This window comes from Nymphaea colorata, chromosome 6, assembly GCF_008831285.2.
Source record: "Nymphaea colorata isolate Beijing-Zhang1983 chromosome 6, ASM883128v2, whole genome shotgun sequence".
NCBI classification, from domain to species: Eukaryota; Viridiplantae; Streptophyta; class Magnoliopsida; order Nymphaeales; family Nymphaeaceae; genus Nymphaea; species Nymphaea colorata.
In genome coordinates, this window is record NC_045143.1 from 9,500,787 (window position 1) to 9,517,944 (window position 17,158).

Genomic DNA, 17,158 nt, shown 5'->3' on the forward strand with positions numbered 1-17,158 from the left:
TGCATGAATACGTATATACATGTGATCCATTTCCTCTCTTTCAAATATTTATTCCTATTTTCAAGACAAATATCTTCTCTTATAAAATTTCTCAAACCCATACATATGATATTTTTTTTTTCCTCTAAAATTTTCCTTTCTCTTCAAATCAATACATCTTTTTCTCTTAAGCTTTCATATATGTGTATATGTGATGGTATGCACACATGTATGCATGTTTTTCTCTATCTCTCTCTCTTTCTTTTCATAAGAGTGTTTTATCTCTTGTATTCTTTTTAACATTCTCCTCTCATAATATTTTTATCTACCAACTTCATTAAGACTACAAACCAAGTAATGACCCAACATTGGAGTCATGTTTGATGGTCTACAATCTCAATCCCCTTTCAAAATTTTTTCCTTCTTATATACAAAAAGAAAAACCTTAGATGTTTGTTGTGGTAGGAATGACTTTAAATGAATGTTGTGGTAGGAATGTTTTACATTCATATAGGATAAATGTATCCATGCATTCTCACCCACTTTATTTCACTTATGATCACAAGCATCTCTCCAAAAGAACTTAAGCAAGATGGGATGAAGCTCTAAATAGGTGGCAACCAAATTAGAGCAAAATCTCAAACCTACTTAAAGTCTTAAGAGAACAGTAAAAGTGATTTCAAGATGATTTCACAAGCTTTTCAAATGATACTTACTAATAATTCCACTTTTTTCTCAAAACATTTCACATTTTCAAACAACCTATCAAGAGTCTTTTCAAAAATTTGAAATATCAAACTTTCAATATTTTCTACACCGCATATAGAATCAAAAAGATGTTTAAGTTAAAATGAAATGCATCAATAATGAACATAGCCCTTGGATCGATTACCCTCGGTAAAAGCACTGGGAACGGTCAATCCTCGTACCGACGGGCGAGTTCCTTTTCTTTCTTATTTCAAAACAAAACTCAATTTTTTTGAACCACTCCAAAACCAATAAAATTTTGGAATGCAAACAGATAGCAATATTGCGCAAGGTGTTTTGTGGTTGGCTATATCGTCATTTGAGTTTATTAATTTAATATTATTGCATGTCTGTTCAAACATTGATAGTGAGCTTGTGTTCAACTATTTTGTTCTTTATGTAGTTAATGTTAATATTGCTTCAATATCTGCACAAATCAATTCTATCTTTATATTGAATAACTCAAACTTCAAAAATTACAAAAGAACATAATGATATTTCTTAGTTGCATGGATTTGTATATTGCATTAAGAGAGGAAGTGCCACAGGCCCTTCCAAATGAAAGTTCCACTTCATATAAAAGGAACTTTAAGAAGGGATATCGTTCCAATCAGATGGGTCTCATGATCATGAAATAGGGGATTTCAGAAATTTTTAAGGAGGCCATATTTGAAGATGTAAATGTCAAGTAGTTGTTAGATAAAATAGAAAAGAATTTTGCCAATAATGAAAACCAAAGACCTGCACACTTCTGCCAAACCTTTGTTTCAAGGAAATATAAGGGAAAATGAAACATTAGAGATTTACATAGAAATGTCTCATATTGTCCGAAAACTAAAGGCACTTAAGCTAGGGCTGTCTGAAGACTTGCTCACATATTTAGTGTTTATATTTCTTCCAACATAGTTTAACAATGTTAAGTTAGTTACAACTGCCAAAAAGAGAAATAGACTCTAAATGAGTTAATTTCACATTGTGTGCTAAAAGAAGAGAGGTTGAAGCAAGAGAAAGTAGAAAGTGCTCACATGTAAAAGCAATGACCATATGAAGAATGACTACGCCAAATATCATGCATAGTGTGAGAAGAAATGTATTATTCTTCCTTTGGTTTGTTTTAAAGTTAATTTAGCTTTCATACCTAAACATACTTAGTGAAAAGGTTTGAGTACTACAACTCATATAAGTGTATCTATGCGGGTTTGCCTAAGTTGTTGAATGTCAAATAATGCTGAAAGATTTATCTCTATAGGTGACAATCAGATTGAAGTTGAGGATATATGAACTCTTATGTTGTTATTATACACTGGTTGTTATTTAGACTTGAAAGAAACTTACATTGTTCAGTCACTTAGGCGACAATTTTTATTTTTTTGTTAGACAAATTTGTTAACTCTTGTTCATTTAAAAATAGTAAGTTTAGTTTCGTTCAGAATTTAAGTTTTATCGGTGTAGTTTATTTGTTTTTTCTTGACAACCTATATTTATTTGAACTATTGCTTCATTCGGTAAAACTTTGTATTTGACCACTCGTAGCAAAGAGAATTCTGCTACATTATGGTAGAAGTACTTGTGTCATTTCTCTAGACAAAGAGTTGAAAGCTTGTGGCAGATAGAATTCTTGGTTCATTTGATTTTACACATTTTAATATGTGAATTGAATGTATAAAAAAAAACATTAAAAAAACTAGTGCCCAGAGATGTTCATATATCTTCAAGCTTATTCATACTGATATTTATTGTCTATTTCTTATGGATTTTTGGAATGACAAATAATATTTTATAACTTTTATAGACAAATATTTTCATTATGAGTACTTATATTTAACTCATGAAAAGTCACACACTTTGGATGTTTTTAAGGTTCTTAAGGCTGAAATTAAAAACCAACTTAGCAAAAAGATTAGCCATCAGATCTGGCTGTGGGGTGAATATTGTGGTAGATATGATGGTTCAGGAACTATTTGCTCAGTTTATAGAGGAATGTGGAATATCCTTGGTATTTGATGTTGGATATCCCTAACATGAATGGTGGTGCTCAATGACAAAATACGACTCTTAAGGACATAGCAAGGAGCATAATTAGTCACTCCACCTGTTCGCATCTCCAAAAATTTATTTTGGTTTTTGGAGTGCTCTAAAAAAATGAGATTTTATTTTGAAAATAAAAAAGAAATGAACTCGCTCGTCGGTACGAGGATCAACCATTCTCAACGCCTTTACCGGTGGTAATCAATCTAAGAACTATGCTTATCCTTGACGCATTTTGTTTTGACTTAAACATCTTTTTCCTTTTAAAAGTGGTATTGTGTTTGAGAAAATGTTGAAAATTTGATGTTTCAAGCTTTTAAAAAAGTTCTTAAAGAATCACTTGAGAATGTAAAACATTTTGATTTGAGAAAAACTTGGATTGAAAATCTTTACAAATATTGTTTGGAAACATTTGAAGATCATCCTTTGGAAATCACTTTGGTGTTCTCTTAAGACTTCAAGTAGATTTAAAGTTTTTGCTCTAATTTGGTTACTACCTACTTAGACCTCATTATCATCTTTCTTAAATTCTTTTAGAGAGGTGCTTGTGATCACTCGTGGTGTAAAGTGAATGTAAATGCATGAATGCATTGCTCCTACATAATTCATTTATACTTCGACATTCAATTAGAAACATTCATACTATCACATGCATCTAGTTTCTCATTTTTTTATTTATAAAATTATCATAAATATTGTTATGAAAAAGAAAAGTTTTTGAAAATAGAAGAGAGTTGTAGACCATAAAAAATGAATCCAATATTGGGTTATTACTTGAGTTTTAGTCTTGATGAAGTCAGCAAATGAAAAATATAAACCTTAAATCATGAGAAAAAAATATTTGAAAGAGTGGAAAAGAGGAAAGACTTTAATGTAAGAGGAATGTGGAGAAAAAGAGAGAGAAGGAGATTTTGAAATCCCAAAATAAAAGATTTGTAAAAAGAGAGAGATACATATACATACATATATATATATATATATATATATATATATATATATATACATCTGAAACTTTTATAAAAAGGAAGTATCATATCGAACAGAGAGAGAGAAGAAGATTTTAGAAAGAGAAAGAGAGAGAGAGAGAGAGATTTTAAATTCGTATATACGTATATGAGAGTTTGTAAAAGAATATGTTAAATCATAAAGAGAGAATGACAAAGAAAGGTACTCATGTACATGTATACGTACATAACATGTATATACGTATATGTCATTATGAGAATGAAAATCAAGAAATGACTTCAAAATATCCGACTTTGATTTTTATGTAGGGAAAAGATGAACTTGGGCTCATGCAAGAGCCTAAGCTAAGTCTCCAAGGCCGCATTGAAGAGGGTTCTTGCTTTCAAATTTCTTTTTAAAAAACATAGTTCTGAATATTTTTATATGTGAACATAAAAACATTGTATGTTATGAGAGAATATATTTTTTCTACCATTGGGTATGGAAAAAAATCAAAATGGAGAGCCACGTAGGAAAAACACTCATTCGGATTCTTAATCAGGTGATTAAAGAAAGAAACTAAGCGTGAGATTGACATGAATAATGCATATTAACATGTACAAACTCGTGAAGGGTTTTCCTGGGTTGGACAAATCACAACATCAAAAATCAACGTAAAATCAAAAAATCTCAAACCAAACACTCATTCTCGCTGTGCATTTGCTCTTCAATTAAGAAAAATTAATACACCAAACATGAGCATCATTTCAAGCATAAATGATGAGTAAAGTAATATAACAGACATATTTTTGAAAACATATGAAGAAATGAGATTATTTCACCTTGCTCATACTTCCAGTGCACTCAAGATGTAGCTGTCGATTATGGATAGGAAATCATTTGGGCTTTCTTGTGTGACCATAAAAAGGTAGTAAGAGGAAATGAAAATAGATGAAAATGAGAGGAAGATTACATACTTCGAATATGAATGATATTAGAAATGAACTATCTCTTTTGAATGATCTTGGAGTCACCTCGGATGAAGCACCAAGATGATGAACCCCCAAGAGACCTTTTTGTGCTCTTTTGAAATATTTGAACTTAGAAAAGCTTGCTCCCAAGGTTGGAGAAGAGAGAGAAATGAAAAGAGAGAGCTACAGAAAAATTTAGATTTTCAAGTGAGGAAACACAAGAGGTTCCTCCATGGTTAGCTCATGCCCAAAAGGAAAGATTGTGGGGGTATTTATAGAGAGTTTTGGAGTCAAAATTCAAAATTTGAAATTCAAAGGACCATTTAACATAAAAAAATATTTTTTTATTTAAGATGTGTATAAAAAATGCTTGTTGTTACAAATGGGAGGGCCGACTCTGTTTTGAGTGACTCTGGGTTTGTTTTAAATCCGGATTGGGTTCAATTGGTAGTCAACACATTTTAGCGAGCGATTTAGGCTCAAAAACGCATCTTGGCATGAGAACGAAACATAAGACAAAGAGAAAGCCCATGCACGCGTGCGTGGTGCTCTTAAATTTAAATTTGTTGTTTTGATTTCGGCTTTGGAATTTGAGTTTGGAATTCCCGATTTGGATCTAAACTCAGATTTTGGATCTACTATGGATCTAATAATTGGATTTTGGATTTGAATCTCGCGTTTAAGGTTGGGTTTTGAATTTGAATTTTGTATTTGGGTTTGGACAACAGTTTAGAAATTCATTTTGGATCGAATAGTCGCAAATTTGTTTTTAGTCTAAAATTTAAATCTAAATAATACAATAATAGTTTTTCTTGAAAAATTTGGGGTGATAACACCACCTTACTTGAGTCTCTTGAAGGGGAAACACTAAAAATTGCAGCATATATTGAATAGAATACAAACTAAAGCAATACGTAAAGCCCCATATGAAATGTGGACAAACAAGAAGCATGTTATGAAACATTTTCATATTTGCGAATGTCCAGGGAGGTTAGGCCATATGGGCCTAATGAAAAAAAATTAGACACCAGAACTATTTGCTACTATTTTGTTGGATATTTTGAAAGATCCAAGGATTATAAGTTTTATTACTTTGATATTGATGAAGGCCATGTTTAGCAGCTTGACATGGATCAAATATCAGATCCGAAACAAGGTGTCACTCAAGATCTCCCTGTTGGTCAATCACAGATCACTGCAAAAGATCAAACTCAATAACCTCATGAAACACAATAACAAGTTTCACTAAAAAGATCTACTAAGAGACGAGAATGAAAATTTCAATTGATTAACATATGTGTATTGATGGAATGAAAGATGACCTTGCCAACTTACATGAAGCCATCAATAGTTTTAACTCTTAAAAGTGAATTGATACCATGGAAGAACAGTTGAAGTCTATAAAAGAAAATGATGTTTAGGATCTTGTCTCATTACCTAAAAGTGTGAAACTCATTGGTTGCAAAAGGATATTTAAGACTAAATGAGATTCAAATAGTAATATGTAAATATATAAACCTCGTTTTGTAACTAAAGACTTCACTAGAAAAGAATGCATAGATTACAAGGAGAGAGAAAATTGCATTGTAACTAGTTGCTCATTTTTATTTGGAGTTTCATCAGATGGATGTGAACATTATGAGTTGATGAAATGATATATATGGTGCAACAAAACAACTATGTAGTATGATATGCAAAGGACATGGTTTGCAAATTAAAAGAAACCCATATACGATCTTAAGCGGCTTCCAATCTATGGTATCATAAATTTCATGAGGTTATTATCTCATTTGTCTTGAGGTAAATGTGGTTAATGAATGCATATATAATAAATTTTGTGAAGTTAAATTTATATTCTTGGTATTGTATGTTGATAATAAACTTCTTGCTAATAAAGACGTATGTTTATTGCATAATATTAAGAATTTTTTGTCAAAGCAATTTGAAATGAAGGATCTTGGTATCACCTCTTTTCCCTTAGGAATTTAGATACACGGAGATTGCTCTTGAGGTATCCTTGTATTATTACAAAAGAGCTATGTCAATAAAGTTCTATAGAGACTCGTTATAAATGAATGCATGCCAGGTAATATTCTTGTTACTAAGGGGCATAGATTTAGTCTCTACCAATGCACCCAAAACTAGTTTCAACTGAAGGAAATGCAAAAGATTTCCTATGCATCGACATGTGTGTATTTAGTCTAATGTATATTCAGGTGTATACATGCTCAGACATTGTATTCATTGTGAGGATGTTAGGTTGATACCCAAGCAACCTAGGAGTCAAAGCCAAATAGGTTACATGATATTTATAAAGAATAAAAGATTACATGCTCACGTACAATCATTTGGAGATCATTGGGTATTATGTTTTCAATTTTGTTGGATGCTAAGATGGTTGGAAATTTACGTTGGCTGCATGTTCAATTTAATTGAGGAGTGCTAAATAGATACTCATTGATTTTTACACAATGATAGTAGAGTTTGTTGTTTGTTATGATGCATTCCATTATAGAATATGGATGCAAAATTTTGTCACTAAGCTATGCATTTTGAATGGAATCAAAAGACCACTAAAGTTACATTGTGACAATAACTCTGCAGTTTCCTTTTCCAACAATAATAAGAGCACGTCAAAGTCAAAGTATATTGACATTAAGTTCCTTATCGTTAAAGAAAAAGTTTAAAGTGGTCAAGTATCCATTAAACACAATAGCACAGACTCTTTAATTGCAGATCCCCTCACTAAGGGTGTTTTTTACCCAAAGTCTTTAATGAGAATACTGCTCATATGGGTGTTACACTATTTCAAGACTTGTTGGCTTGAGTTGGAGTTTATATCTGGACATTTTTGTTACAGGCATGTCTGTCTTTCGTTATAAAATATTGTTCTTTTATGTTCACTCTAAGTTTATTTGATAATGATCTCACGAAAATGTAAGGTTTGACTATTTGGAAATAAACATGTTAAGATCACAATGTATGTAATTTCTATGCTACAAACCATACTTGATTATATCATGCAATTATGTTGATATGTGTGATCACTGATGAGTTTGGCTATGATGACAGTGATCATAATCCCCTATTAGCATGGTTAATAGATGAGATTATCTGAAATGATGGTAAAGATAATGGTTTCGAACTCATAAAGATTAATTCGTAATGCATGGTTCTATCATTCATATATGGCCCAAGTAGGAGATTGTTAGAAATCTATATATATATATATATATATATATATATATATATATATATATATTATCGTACACAATAAGCTATTTGTATTGATAAACCCAATTTAAGGTGATCTAATAACGTTGGGTCTATATCATCTCATTTAGTATGGATCATAGGTGTAGAAACCAAAGATGAACCATATCCAGTTTGTGAAGGGCAAGATCGTTATTTGGACCTTCATAAGTCTATAAATAAGATTGTGCAAGACACAAGCTTTTAGGAAAACTTCCACTGTGTGATCTCCTCTATCTTATCCTAGAGGATTTTGTGCCACAACCTTGTAGCCTCAAAGATCCACTATGCCTTTTCCACTTGTGCAATGGACATCGGTATGCTTTCGCAAACTTCTCAATGTCAAACACAATCTATTCTTATGATTTTGGGATGTCTAGAACATTTGTTTGTTTATTCCTTTGACGATACCCAAGATGAAGCTGCAATTGATCCTTATCTGTTACAAAATTCAAATTGCACTTTTGTAACTGAAAAATATCCGTACTCAAATACTTGATGAATGAAAATTCACACACTATCTCTTTCGAGCAATGTGGGATTTACTCCCAAGCACGTTAAAAAATCTTGTCCCTCATTTCCCTTTCAACTTGAACAAGATGGGCGTTCAACTTTTTTCACAAATGAAACTAGGGATATCAAGGGATATATTTTAGGTCAGATATCTAACTGAACTATAGAAAAAAAAATTGTTATCCGATTAAGGATTCAAATCAATTTGGATATAAGAAATGACATTCAATAGGACTTGGATTTAAATTTTAAGTAAATATTGGCTGGGTTTGGATTTGGATTTCGATCGGATAGGTCTTGAAGGGCAAGGCACTTGGAGTTTTACACCGCTGCCTGGTGAGCAACAATGACTCTGGACATATGTATAGTTCCTTCATGTTGGAAAAAAAAAAAGTTGTGTCATACCACTCTCTTTTGTGCTTATCTAGTGTACACTTTTAGATGGTAGCAACCCAAAGTCATGTCCAGACTGCTGTACATAATTTTACTGCTTATTAGGGAGAAAAACATCCTATTCATGCGGGAAAATGATTGAAAAAGCCAAATAGATGTCAAAGGAATCTTCCTTTCACATGTGAAAGGAATATAAGGCTGTTGACAATGCCTGATGGGCGAAAGAAAAAAAAAATCATCCTTGAAGATTTTGCAATTATTCTAGAAGTTATCCAAGGAACTTGACGTGCTTCTTTGTTGTCATGAAACACAGGGGCAGAGGCAGGATTTTTTTCAGGGGCGGGCCAAACGGTCCGCGGGTCGGGCCAAGAAGAGCGATGAGTCGAGCCAAACTAAAAAAATTTGATTTTTTCAATATAAAAAAAAAAATTCTTGCGCTCACCTGGGCCACGGCCCAGGCGGGCCGCCCCCCTCCCTCCGCCCTGTTGAAACAGCCTCCACACACATGATACGATTGATTTGCACAGCTTTCGTTTCCTTTGAATATTCAAGCCAGCTTTGGACTCTTTATTTGTGAGATGAAAGGTTGAAACCACTGCTCTACTCCTTCTGTATGTAGACAATATTTTCTTGACTGGGAGTTGCATGACTTTTCTTGCTCATTTCCAACGTCAGGTTAAGCAATCATTTGCTATTAATGGTTTAGGTGATTTACATTGCTTTCTTGGCACCCAATTAGGACAATGCTTGTTAATGGCTTACGTTTAAATCAGCATAGATATGTGCCGGACATTCTTGCTCTAGCCCATATGCAATCATGCAGGCTGCCAATCAGGGCATATTTGTTTTCAAGGAGGCAGATTCAAGGCAGAGCCTGCATGGGCCCCGGCCCCACTTCAATTTTTTTTTAAAAAAAATTACATGTAAATTTTAGAAATTTTCACTTGTTTTATATAAAAAATTTGAAAAATGATATTTTGGTTCTAGTCAAAATTTAAAAACTTTAATTCGGTCCCTTTCATAAAAAATTTCTAACTCCACCCCTACATCTGCCTCTACATCTCCTCAGGCCAGCATTTTTGGACATCACTTTGTATCACGACATTACTGGGGCACTACAATATATGACTATCACTCACCCCAATCTCTCCGACGCAGTAAATTATGAGTTGCAATTTATCAATGTTACTATTGTCAAGTATTTTCAGACGGTCAGAAGGATTTTGTGATGTGTAAGTGGGACTATTACTTATGAGATGCAATTTTTTAAGCCTAAGAAAATTTTTCTATATGCCTTCTCGGACACCAATTGGGCAGGCTGTCTGGATGCTACATGTTCCACCTCTTGTTACTGCACATTTCTCAGACCCAACTGCATCCCTTGGAGCTAAAAAAAAAGAAAAAAATAAAGAAAAATAAAGAATGCGCTGCTGCTGGAGGGGCGGAGACAAAATTCTGACTAAGGGGCACTAGGTATAAAATTTTCAATTTTTTAATGGCACAATATGTAAATGATGAAAATTACCTTGAAACAACAATATGCAAATAAGAACCTTTTTTTGGCCTATGTGGGCAATTGCCCACACTTAGCCACACCTGCATCCGCACCTATGTTGTTGGGCCGTCATGCGAAGCTAAATATCGGGCACTTCCAAGTCCATCTATAGAGTTAACGTGGCTCACTTTTCTTCTCCCACTGCCACCTCTTTTACTAAGTGATAATCTCTCTGCGCTGGCTGCATCAGTCAAACCGGCTTATTATTCTCATATGAAGCATCTGAGATTATGCTTCTGTTTTCAAGAATGTTACTCTTAGAAATCTTGAGATAGTTCTTTCCATGAATAAGCAGGCAGATTTATTTACTAGGCCGCTCTCACATGCCAGTCTTCTTATGCTAGTCTACAATCTTTGCCTCTGACTTCTGGAAGCCCTAGATTGTGGGGAGCTCCAGCCAAACTGCCTAATAAAAAATCAGATAAAAAAAACGATACCCAATGAAGGATTCAAATCATTTGATTGTTTTCAGATTTGGTCCTACCCACCCAGATAAGTTCGATGGACCGTTTACCCTACCCAGATAAGTTCGATGGACCGTTTACCCTACCTAAATAAGTTCGATGAACCGTTTAGCCCACCCTTAAAAAAATCCTCGTTCTGCCCCTGGGCACAACCAACCTTCAGTTGAGTTTGTGTTGGCTAACTCAAACTTGGCTCAGCTCGACTTAGAGAGATTGAACTCGGCTCGGCTAAGGTTAGGCTAGATCTTAGCCAAGCAATGTATAAAAAATTATCTATAATTTGAAGTGGCACGCGTTGAGATTTGAACCCTCACCATGTGGGTTGTCAATCTCAAATAAAAAAAATATTAGGGTAACTTTTCAATTGTGATATAAAGGATATTCTTTATCGATAAGCTTAATTTTTTAATTTAACCAAGTCAAGCCAAGTTTTATCGGGTGACTTCGAGTCGAATCAACTCGTTGAACAGCTTCCCATGCCACTCCTTTTTGTGCTTATCTAGTGTACAGTTCTAGATGGTAGCAACCCATAGGCACGCCGACAGATTCCAATGTCACGTCCACATTAATATACGGAGAAACATCTTATTCATTCCTGAAAATGATGGAAAAGATAGAACAGAGGGACCTCCCTTTCGTATACGAAAGGAATCCCAGGTATGCTGACAAAGGCTGATGGGAGAAAGAAAAGAATTCACATCCTTGAAGATTTTACTAGTCTTCTAGAAATTACTCCACGATCTTGATGTGTTTGTTTGTTGTTCAGATCTTATCCACACAACGTAGTATATTTGGCCTTTTATGTACTGGGAGAGTTTTTTACTCGCATTCAAAAGTTAATGAATAAACAATAAAAAACGCATAACAAAGTAAAAAAAACAATTTTTCAGTAAAATCAAGATAATATTGATGATGAGAAGTAAGTTTGTAAATAATCTTTAAATTTCAATGATTTTCATTGAAAGGCATTTTTCTTAAAAATTTTCCCAGCAGGTGTATGTAATTTTTAAAAAAGTTTCAGATCTATGCATATAGTAGAAACCCATTAGTTAATGTAAAACTTTTGTGGATTCCTATAGAAAACAGCGAGGCCACACTGTCACTATACGGCTGCGTATCGTTTCAAAATGCTCAACATCTATAATGTTTCAGATTTTATTTTTTCTTGAAAATAATAAGATATTTTTGAAATAATAATGTTTCAATATACCTCCAACCCGGCATTGTTTTCGCAAGAAGCTGATGGAGGTGAGAAGAAACCCCACTGCTCGAGTGAAGGCCGAATCTAATCCTTTTTTATCACCAGTATAAGACTACTTTTGGTGTTTCAAAATGGCCATGCCTCAGTTAAGCTTCAGGTTGCATATTGATATCTCCTTTTGCGGCATAAAAAGTTGACTACAAGAGCTCAATAAGTTAACAACATACCCAGCTGTCACCTTGTCGATAAAGCTAGTATGATTCCACTTTTGCATTCACGGTTGCACTGTTCAAGATGTACCAACTAAATTTAGTTGGTTGAATGACACTTGAAGTATAGCTTGATTCTAGTTTGCGTTCTGCCAAGCCAAGGGTGGATGAAAAAATATGACAAGATTCAATCCAATGATCCGTTCCATTGAACTAAATAAGAAGATAAAGAATTCCCATTTATGGACAAAATTGTAGAAGTGAAAAAATTACCTTTCTTGCAAAAGACAAAGCTACTCTTAACAAAACAAAACAAAAATGAGAAGCTCGGAATCAAAAGTGTGATTACTAGAATACCCCGATTAATAAAAAGACGAGGTCTATATGGACAAAAATAAGTATTGAAAAAGTTAAACAGTCTAAAAAGGATATTTTTTAAAAAAAAATCTCCAAAACACCTTCCCTCTTCTTCTTTTTTTATTTTTAAATTTTCAACAGATATGGTTGTCCGCACCATCTTGGTGTACACAACTCGCTCGCTCCCAAAAGTACTGTAAAATGAAAATAAAAATGGCTGTTAGCTATATTGACACTTCTATGCATGCAAAAAGTATTTAATGATTAAGTATCCTTAATAAAGTAAAAAATGTTTTGAAAAGGATAAAAAAAAAGATCGTAAACAAGTAAGAAGACTAAAAGGTACACCTCATTATGAAAAGAGTTCTAAAATATCATAACTCGTCTTTTTTCTTAAGAAGTACATTTGTTAACTCAACTCGATCTCAAGAAAAATGTTTGGATGAAATGACTTTACAATAGTTCATGGATGGTTACCTACATCAAAGTGGTTCACTAGAGGTTTAAAAGGTTTGATAGATTCCATACTGCACTGCTGGCTATATTCACACTCCTATGCATGGACATGATATGTAATAATTAAATATCCTTAATAAAGTAAAAAAAATGTTTTGAAAAGGATAAAAAAATTATAAAAAAGTAGGAAGACCAAAAGATACAACTCATTATGAAAAAGAGTTCTAAAATATCACAACTCTTTTTTTTTTTTTTTTACATTTGTTACTTACACGCAAATTGATCCCAAGAAAAATGTCTGAATGGAATGACTTCATAAATAATAGTTCATCAATGGTTGCCTACATCAAAGTAGTTCACTAAAGGTCTAAAAAGTTTGACAGATTTCATACCACTTGGGTAAGGAACAAATACAAGAACCATTTAAACTGTTTTGAAAATTATTTTAAGCAAAATATCTACATCCTATTGTGTTTATAAATACCAATTTAGTATACATCATGTTTTACTATTTTTGTAAAAAAATTGATTTTTCTATCATCATAATTTTGATGTTATAAAAACAATTCATTTCATTAGTATTAAAAAGTAAGTTTTAAAACAAACTTAATACATGTTTATCATGAAATCACTCTTAAGTTCATACGGACAAACATATATGACAAAAAAAAAACGCTTGAATAACTACTTTTAGTGAATCTAGTTTTTGTCCCTTACCAAATGGTCTAACCAAACCTTTCTTTTCATATATATATATATAAATGATGAATCTAGTAATCCCGAGTCACGCAAGCGATCTAACTAAATACATGACAAAAAAAGATGGAAAAAGAATAATCACTAATACTAAATAATAAAAATGTTCAAACACTTTCTTTTCATTGTTAAATTTTCTCTTGACATACATCTAATAAATAAGATGACCCAAATTAGATGTCGTGAGAGACTGAGAGTAAACATTTTGTGGACTCCTTCAGTTGATTGGACACTGATATGCTTTCCAGTGTCAGCTCCCAAAGACTATTCACATCAGTTGAAAGTTGGACCACGTTGCACGTTATCGATCCATAACTTGAAGCCTAACATAATTGAAATGTGGACGCGTCGACAAAGCCACCCCTGTTCACTCGGTCCCTAAGCTTGACTAAGAAACTCCCAAAATCCAAGTTTATCCCTCTCTTCCTCTCTCTTTCTCACTCCCAACTATAAATATGTGCCCTCTGTTGTTGCGGTTTCTCATTCCGGCAGAAAAGAAGCAAGGCCTGAAACTCTGAAAGAAAAAAACTGAAAAGCTTGTGAAGGGAAGCCATGGGAGAAGCGCCTTCACTCTTCATTTTGCTTGCAGTCTTCACCTTCCTTCTGATTCACATCATTAGGCTGTTCCCATTCACCAACTCATCCAAGTCGTCTTCTTCTCCACCCACATATGGCCCCAAATCTTACCCCATCATTGGCTCTGCTCTTTCCTTCTATGCCAACATCCACCGCCTCCCCGAATACATGACGGGTCTCCTCCGCCAGTCCCCCACCCTCACCATCATCATCCACCGCCCGTTTGGCTCCAAAATGCTCGTCACTGCCAATCCCGCCAACGTTGAGCACATCCTGAAGACCAAGTTTCATTCCTATCCCAAGGGTCCCGACTCTTATGCCATGTTCCACGACCTCCTCGGCGACGGCATCTTCAATGCCGACGGCGAGACCTGGAAGATGCAGAGAAAGATAGCCAGCCGTGAGTTCAGCACTCGTTCCCTCCGTAAATTCGTCGATACCGTCGTTAATTCAGAGATCTCCGGCCGCCTCCTCCCCCTTCTCAGCTCCGCGGCAGCTGGAAAAACGACATTAGATCTCCAGGATGTGCTTCAACGATTTGCGTTCGATAACATCTGCAAGATTGCTTTCGGCTCCGACCCCGGCTGCCTTGACCCCTCAGTCACTTCCTCTGGGTTCACCTCTGCTTTTAATCTGGCGGCACGGGTCACCAGTGTTCGTTTCAGATACCTCTCTCCAGTGGTTTGGAAACTCAAGCGTGCATTCGGTTTGGGGGACGAAGGCGAACTAGGAACCGCTGTTCGCCAGGTCGATGAATATGCAAGAAATCTGATTCGCAAGAAAAAACAGCAAGGGATCTCTTCGACGGAAGATTTGGATCTTCTGTCGAGATTTATGAGCACCGACGATGTTGGTGAGGATTTCCTCAAAGACATAGTCGTCAGCTTCATACTTGCAGGCATGGACACAACTTCTGCGGCACTGACATGGTTCTTCTGGCTGCTCTCTTCCCACAGAGGCGTGGAAGAGAAGATCCTGAAAGAGATATCTGACATTAGAGAGGAAGCACTCGGCCTCGATGAGACAAAGGAGATGGTTTACTTGCATGCTGCGATCTGTGAGACCATGAGACTCTACCCGCCAGTACCAGTCGACAGCAAGTATGCGGCGGAAGACGATGTCTTCCCGGACGGCACTGCGGTATCGAAAGGTTCGAGGGTGATCTTCGATCCTTACGCCATGGGCAGGATGGAGAAGCTGTGGGGGAAGGACTGCGAGGAGTTCCGGCCGGAGAGGTGGCTGAAGAACGACGATGAAATGGCAGGGAGGATGAAACTTGTCGCCGATGACCCGTACAAGTACCCGGTGTTTCAAGCTGGACCCAGGCTGTGTCTAGGGAAGGAAATGGCCTTTCTTCAGATGAAGAGCATCGCCAACGCAGTGCTCAGGCACTTTAAGGTCGTGCCGGTGCCGGATTTTCAGCCAGAGTTCTATGCCTCCCTCACAAGCAAAATGAGGGGCGGTTTCCCGGTAAAAATCGAAGAGAGGAAAACGGGTGTGTAAGTGGAAGACTGAGACGATATATTAACGGTAGCTTCAAGCAAAGTCCTTAATTTTCCAACCATATGTTAGAACTTAGATCTTAGTTCTAGTCCACTTGCGTTTCCTTCCCTGACGTAAATGTTGTTTGTTTTATACCCTTTTAAGTGTTATATATATTATCGTTTGCACTAAAAAAAAGTGACATTTATAAGAATCAAATATAAACTGCACATCAATCAAGCCAGGAACCAGGCACATGCTTTCTATCAACGTGAACACATAAATGTTAAGAATATGTTGTCGGCCAGCACACCACAATAATTTAACGCTTCGATGGGGGCGGTCCCCTTGTTCAATTGGAGGCAAACCGGTTCGATATTATGGCCAATGCAAGAGCACAATGTGTCATTTTCAATATGTTTCTGTATTTAAAAATTTTTCTTCTATAGAAATTTTCATTTATTTTTCATGTTGATATGTTTGTTACTTTGTTTACCAATTTCCAACCAATTCACCTAAATTTAGAAAATCGGCTGATCCACCGATTCAGCCAACCAACAACACACTACTCAAAAAATAGATACTTTTTTCTAAATAAAAAAGACTAATGTGATGGCCTTGAGAGGCATCAAACAGTAAAGGTCTGTTTGGCAATAGTAAGAGTTTGTTTAACAATAATAACAACTTGATACTGTTCAATTAATCTATCCCAAAAATTGAGACAAATTCTTAAACTATGATAATAAAATGTTTATAAGATAGTAACAGTTTGTTATTGTTACCAAACCGGCTGACCCTTACTGACACTATTTTTAGTGACTTAATAAAGGTGCCACTTTCACTAACTTGAAGAAACATGCATTGCCAGTATATTTGTACTCGACACAAAATTCTCGACATTTCGACTTCACTGACGTTTTTCGAAAAAGTGTTACAGATAGCCCCAATAGCGTCAGCCTTCCCCGAACCTTTTTCAGAAAGTACCACAGATGGTCTCGGTAGTATCACTCACATTATTTTCATGTCTCACAAAAAGTCTCAACATTTGGACTTACACTGACATTTTCCCCAAAAACCTTCACATCGTATCAATGGTATCAGCTTTCACGGACAATTTTTTTTTTCTAACATTACAAATGGTCCCAACAGCATTTGGCTTTCATTGATGCCATTTTTATATGCGTCAGAAATGGTTTAGGCATTTTGTCTTCATTGTCGTTCTTTTGAAAAGTGTTACAAAAAATATCAATGTTGTTTTCACCGGTGTTATTTAA

General features: G+C 35.1%; 1 protein-coding gene across 1 annotated transcript; it reads left to right on the plus strand.

Moving 5' to 3' along the window:
• The first annotated feature begins 14,222 nt into the window (after positions 1–14,222).
• LOC116255554 (cytochrome P450 94A2-like) lies at positions 14,223–16,353 on the plus strand. The gene has a single exon (XM_031631418.2). It carries the CDS (start codon positions 14,379–14,381, stop codon positions 15,903–15,905), a length of 1,527 nt encoding a protein of 508 aa, XP_031487278.1. The 5' UTR covers positions 14,223–14,378; the 3' UTR covers positions 15,906–16,353.
• Positions 16,354–17,158: the final 805 nt, after the last annotated feature.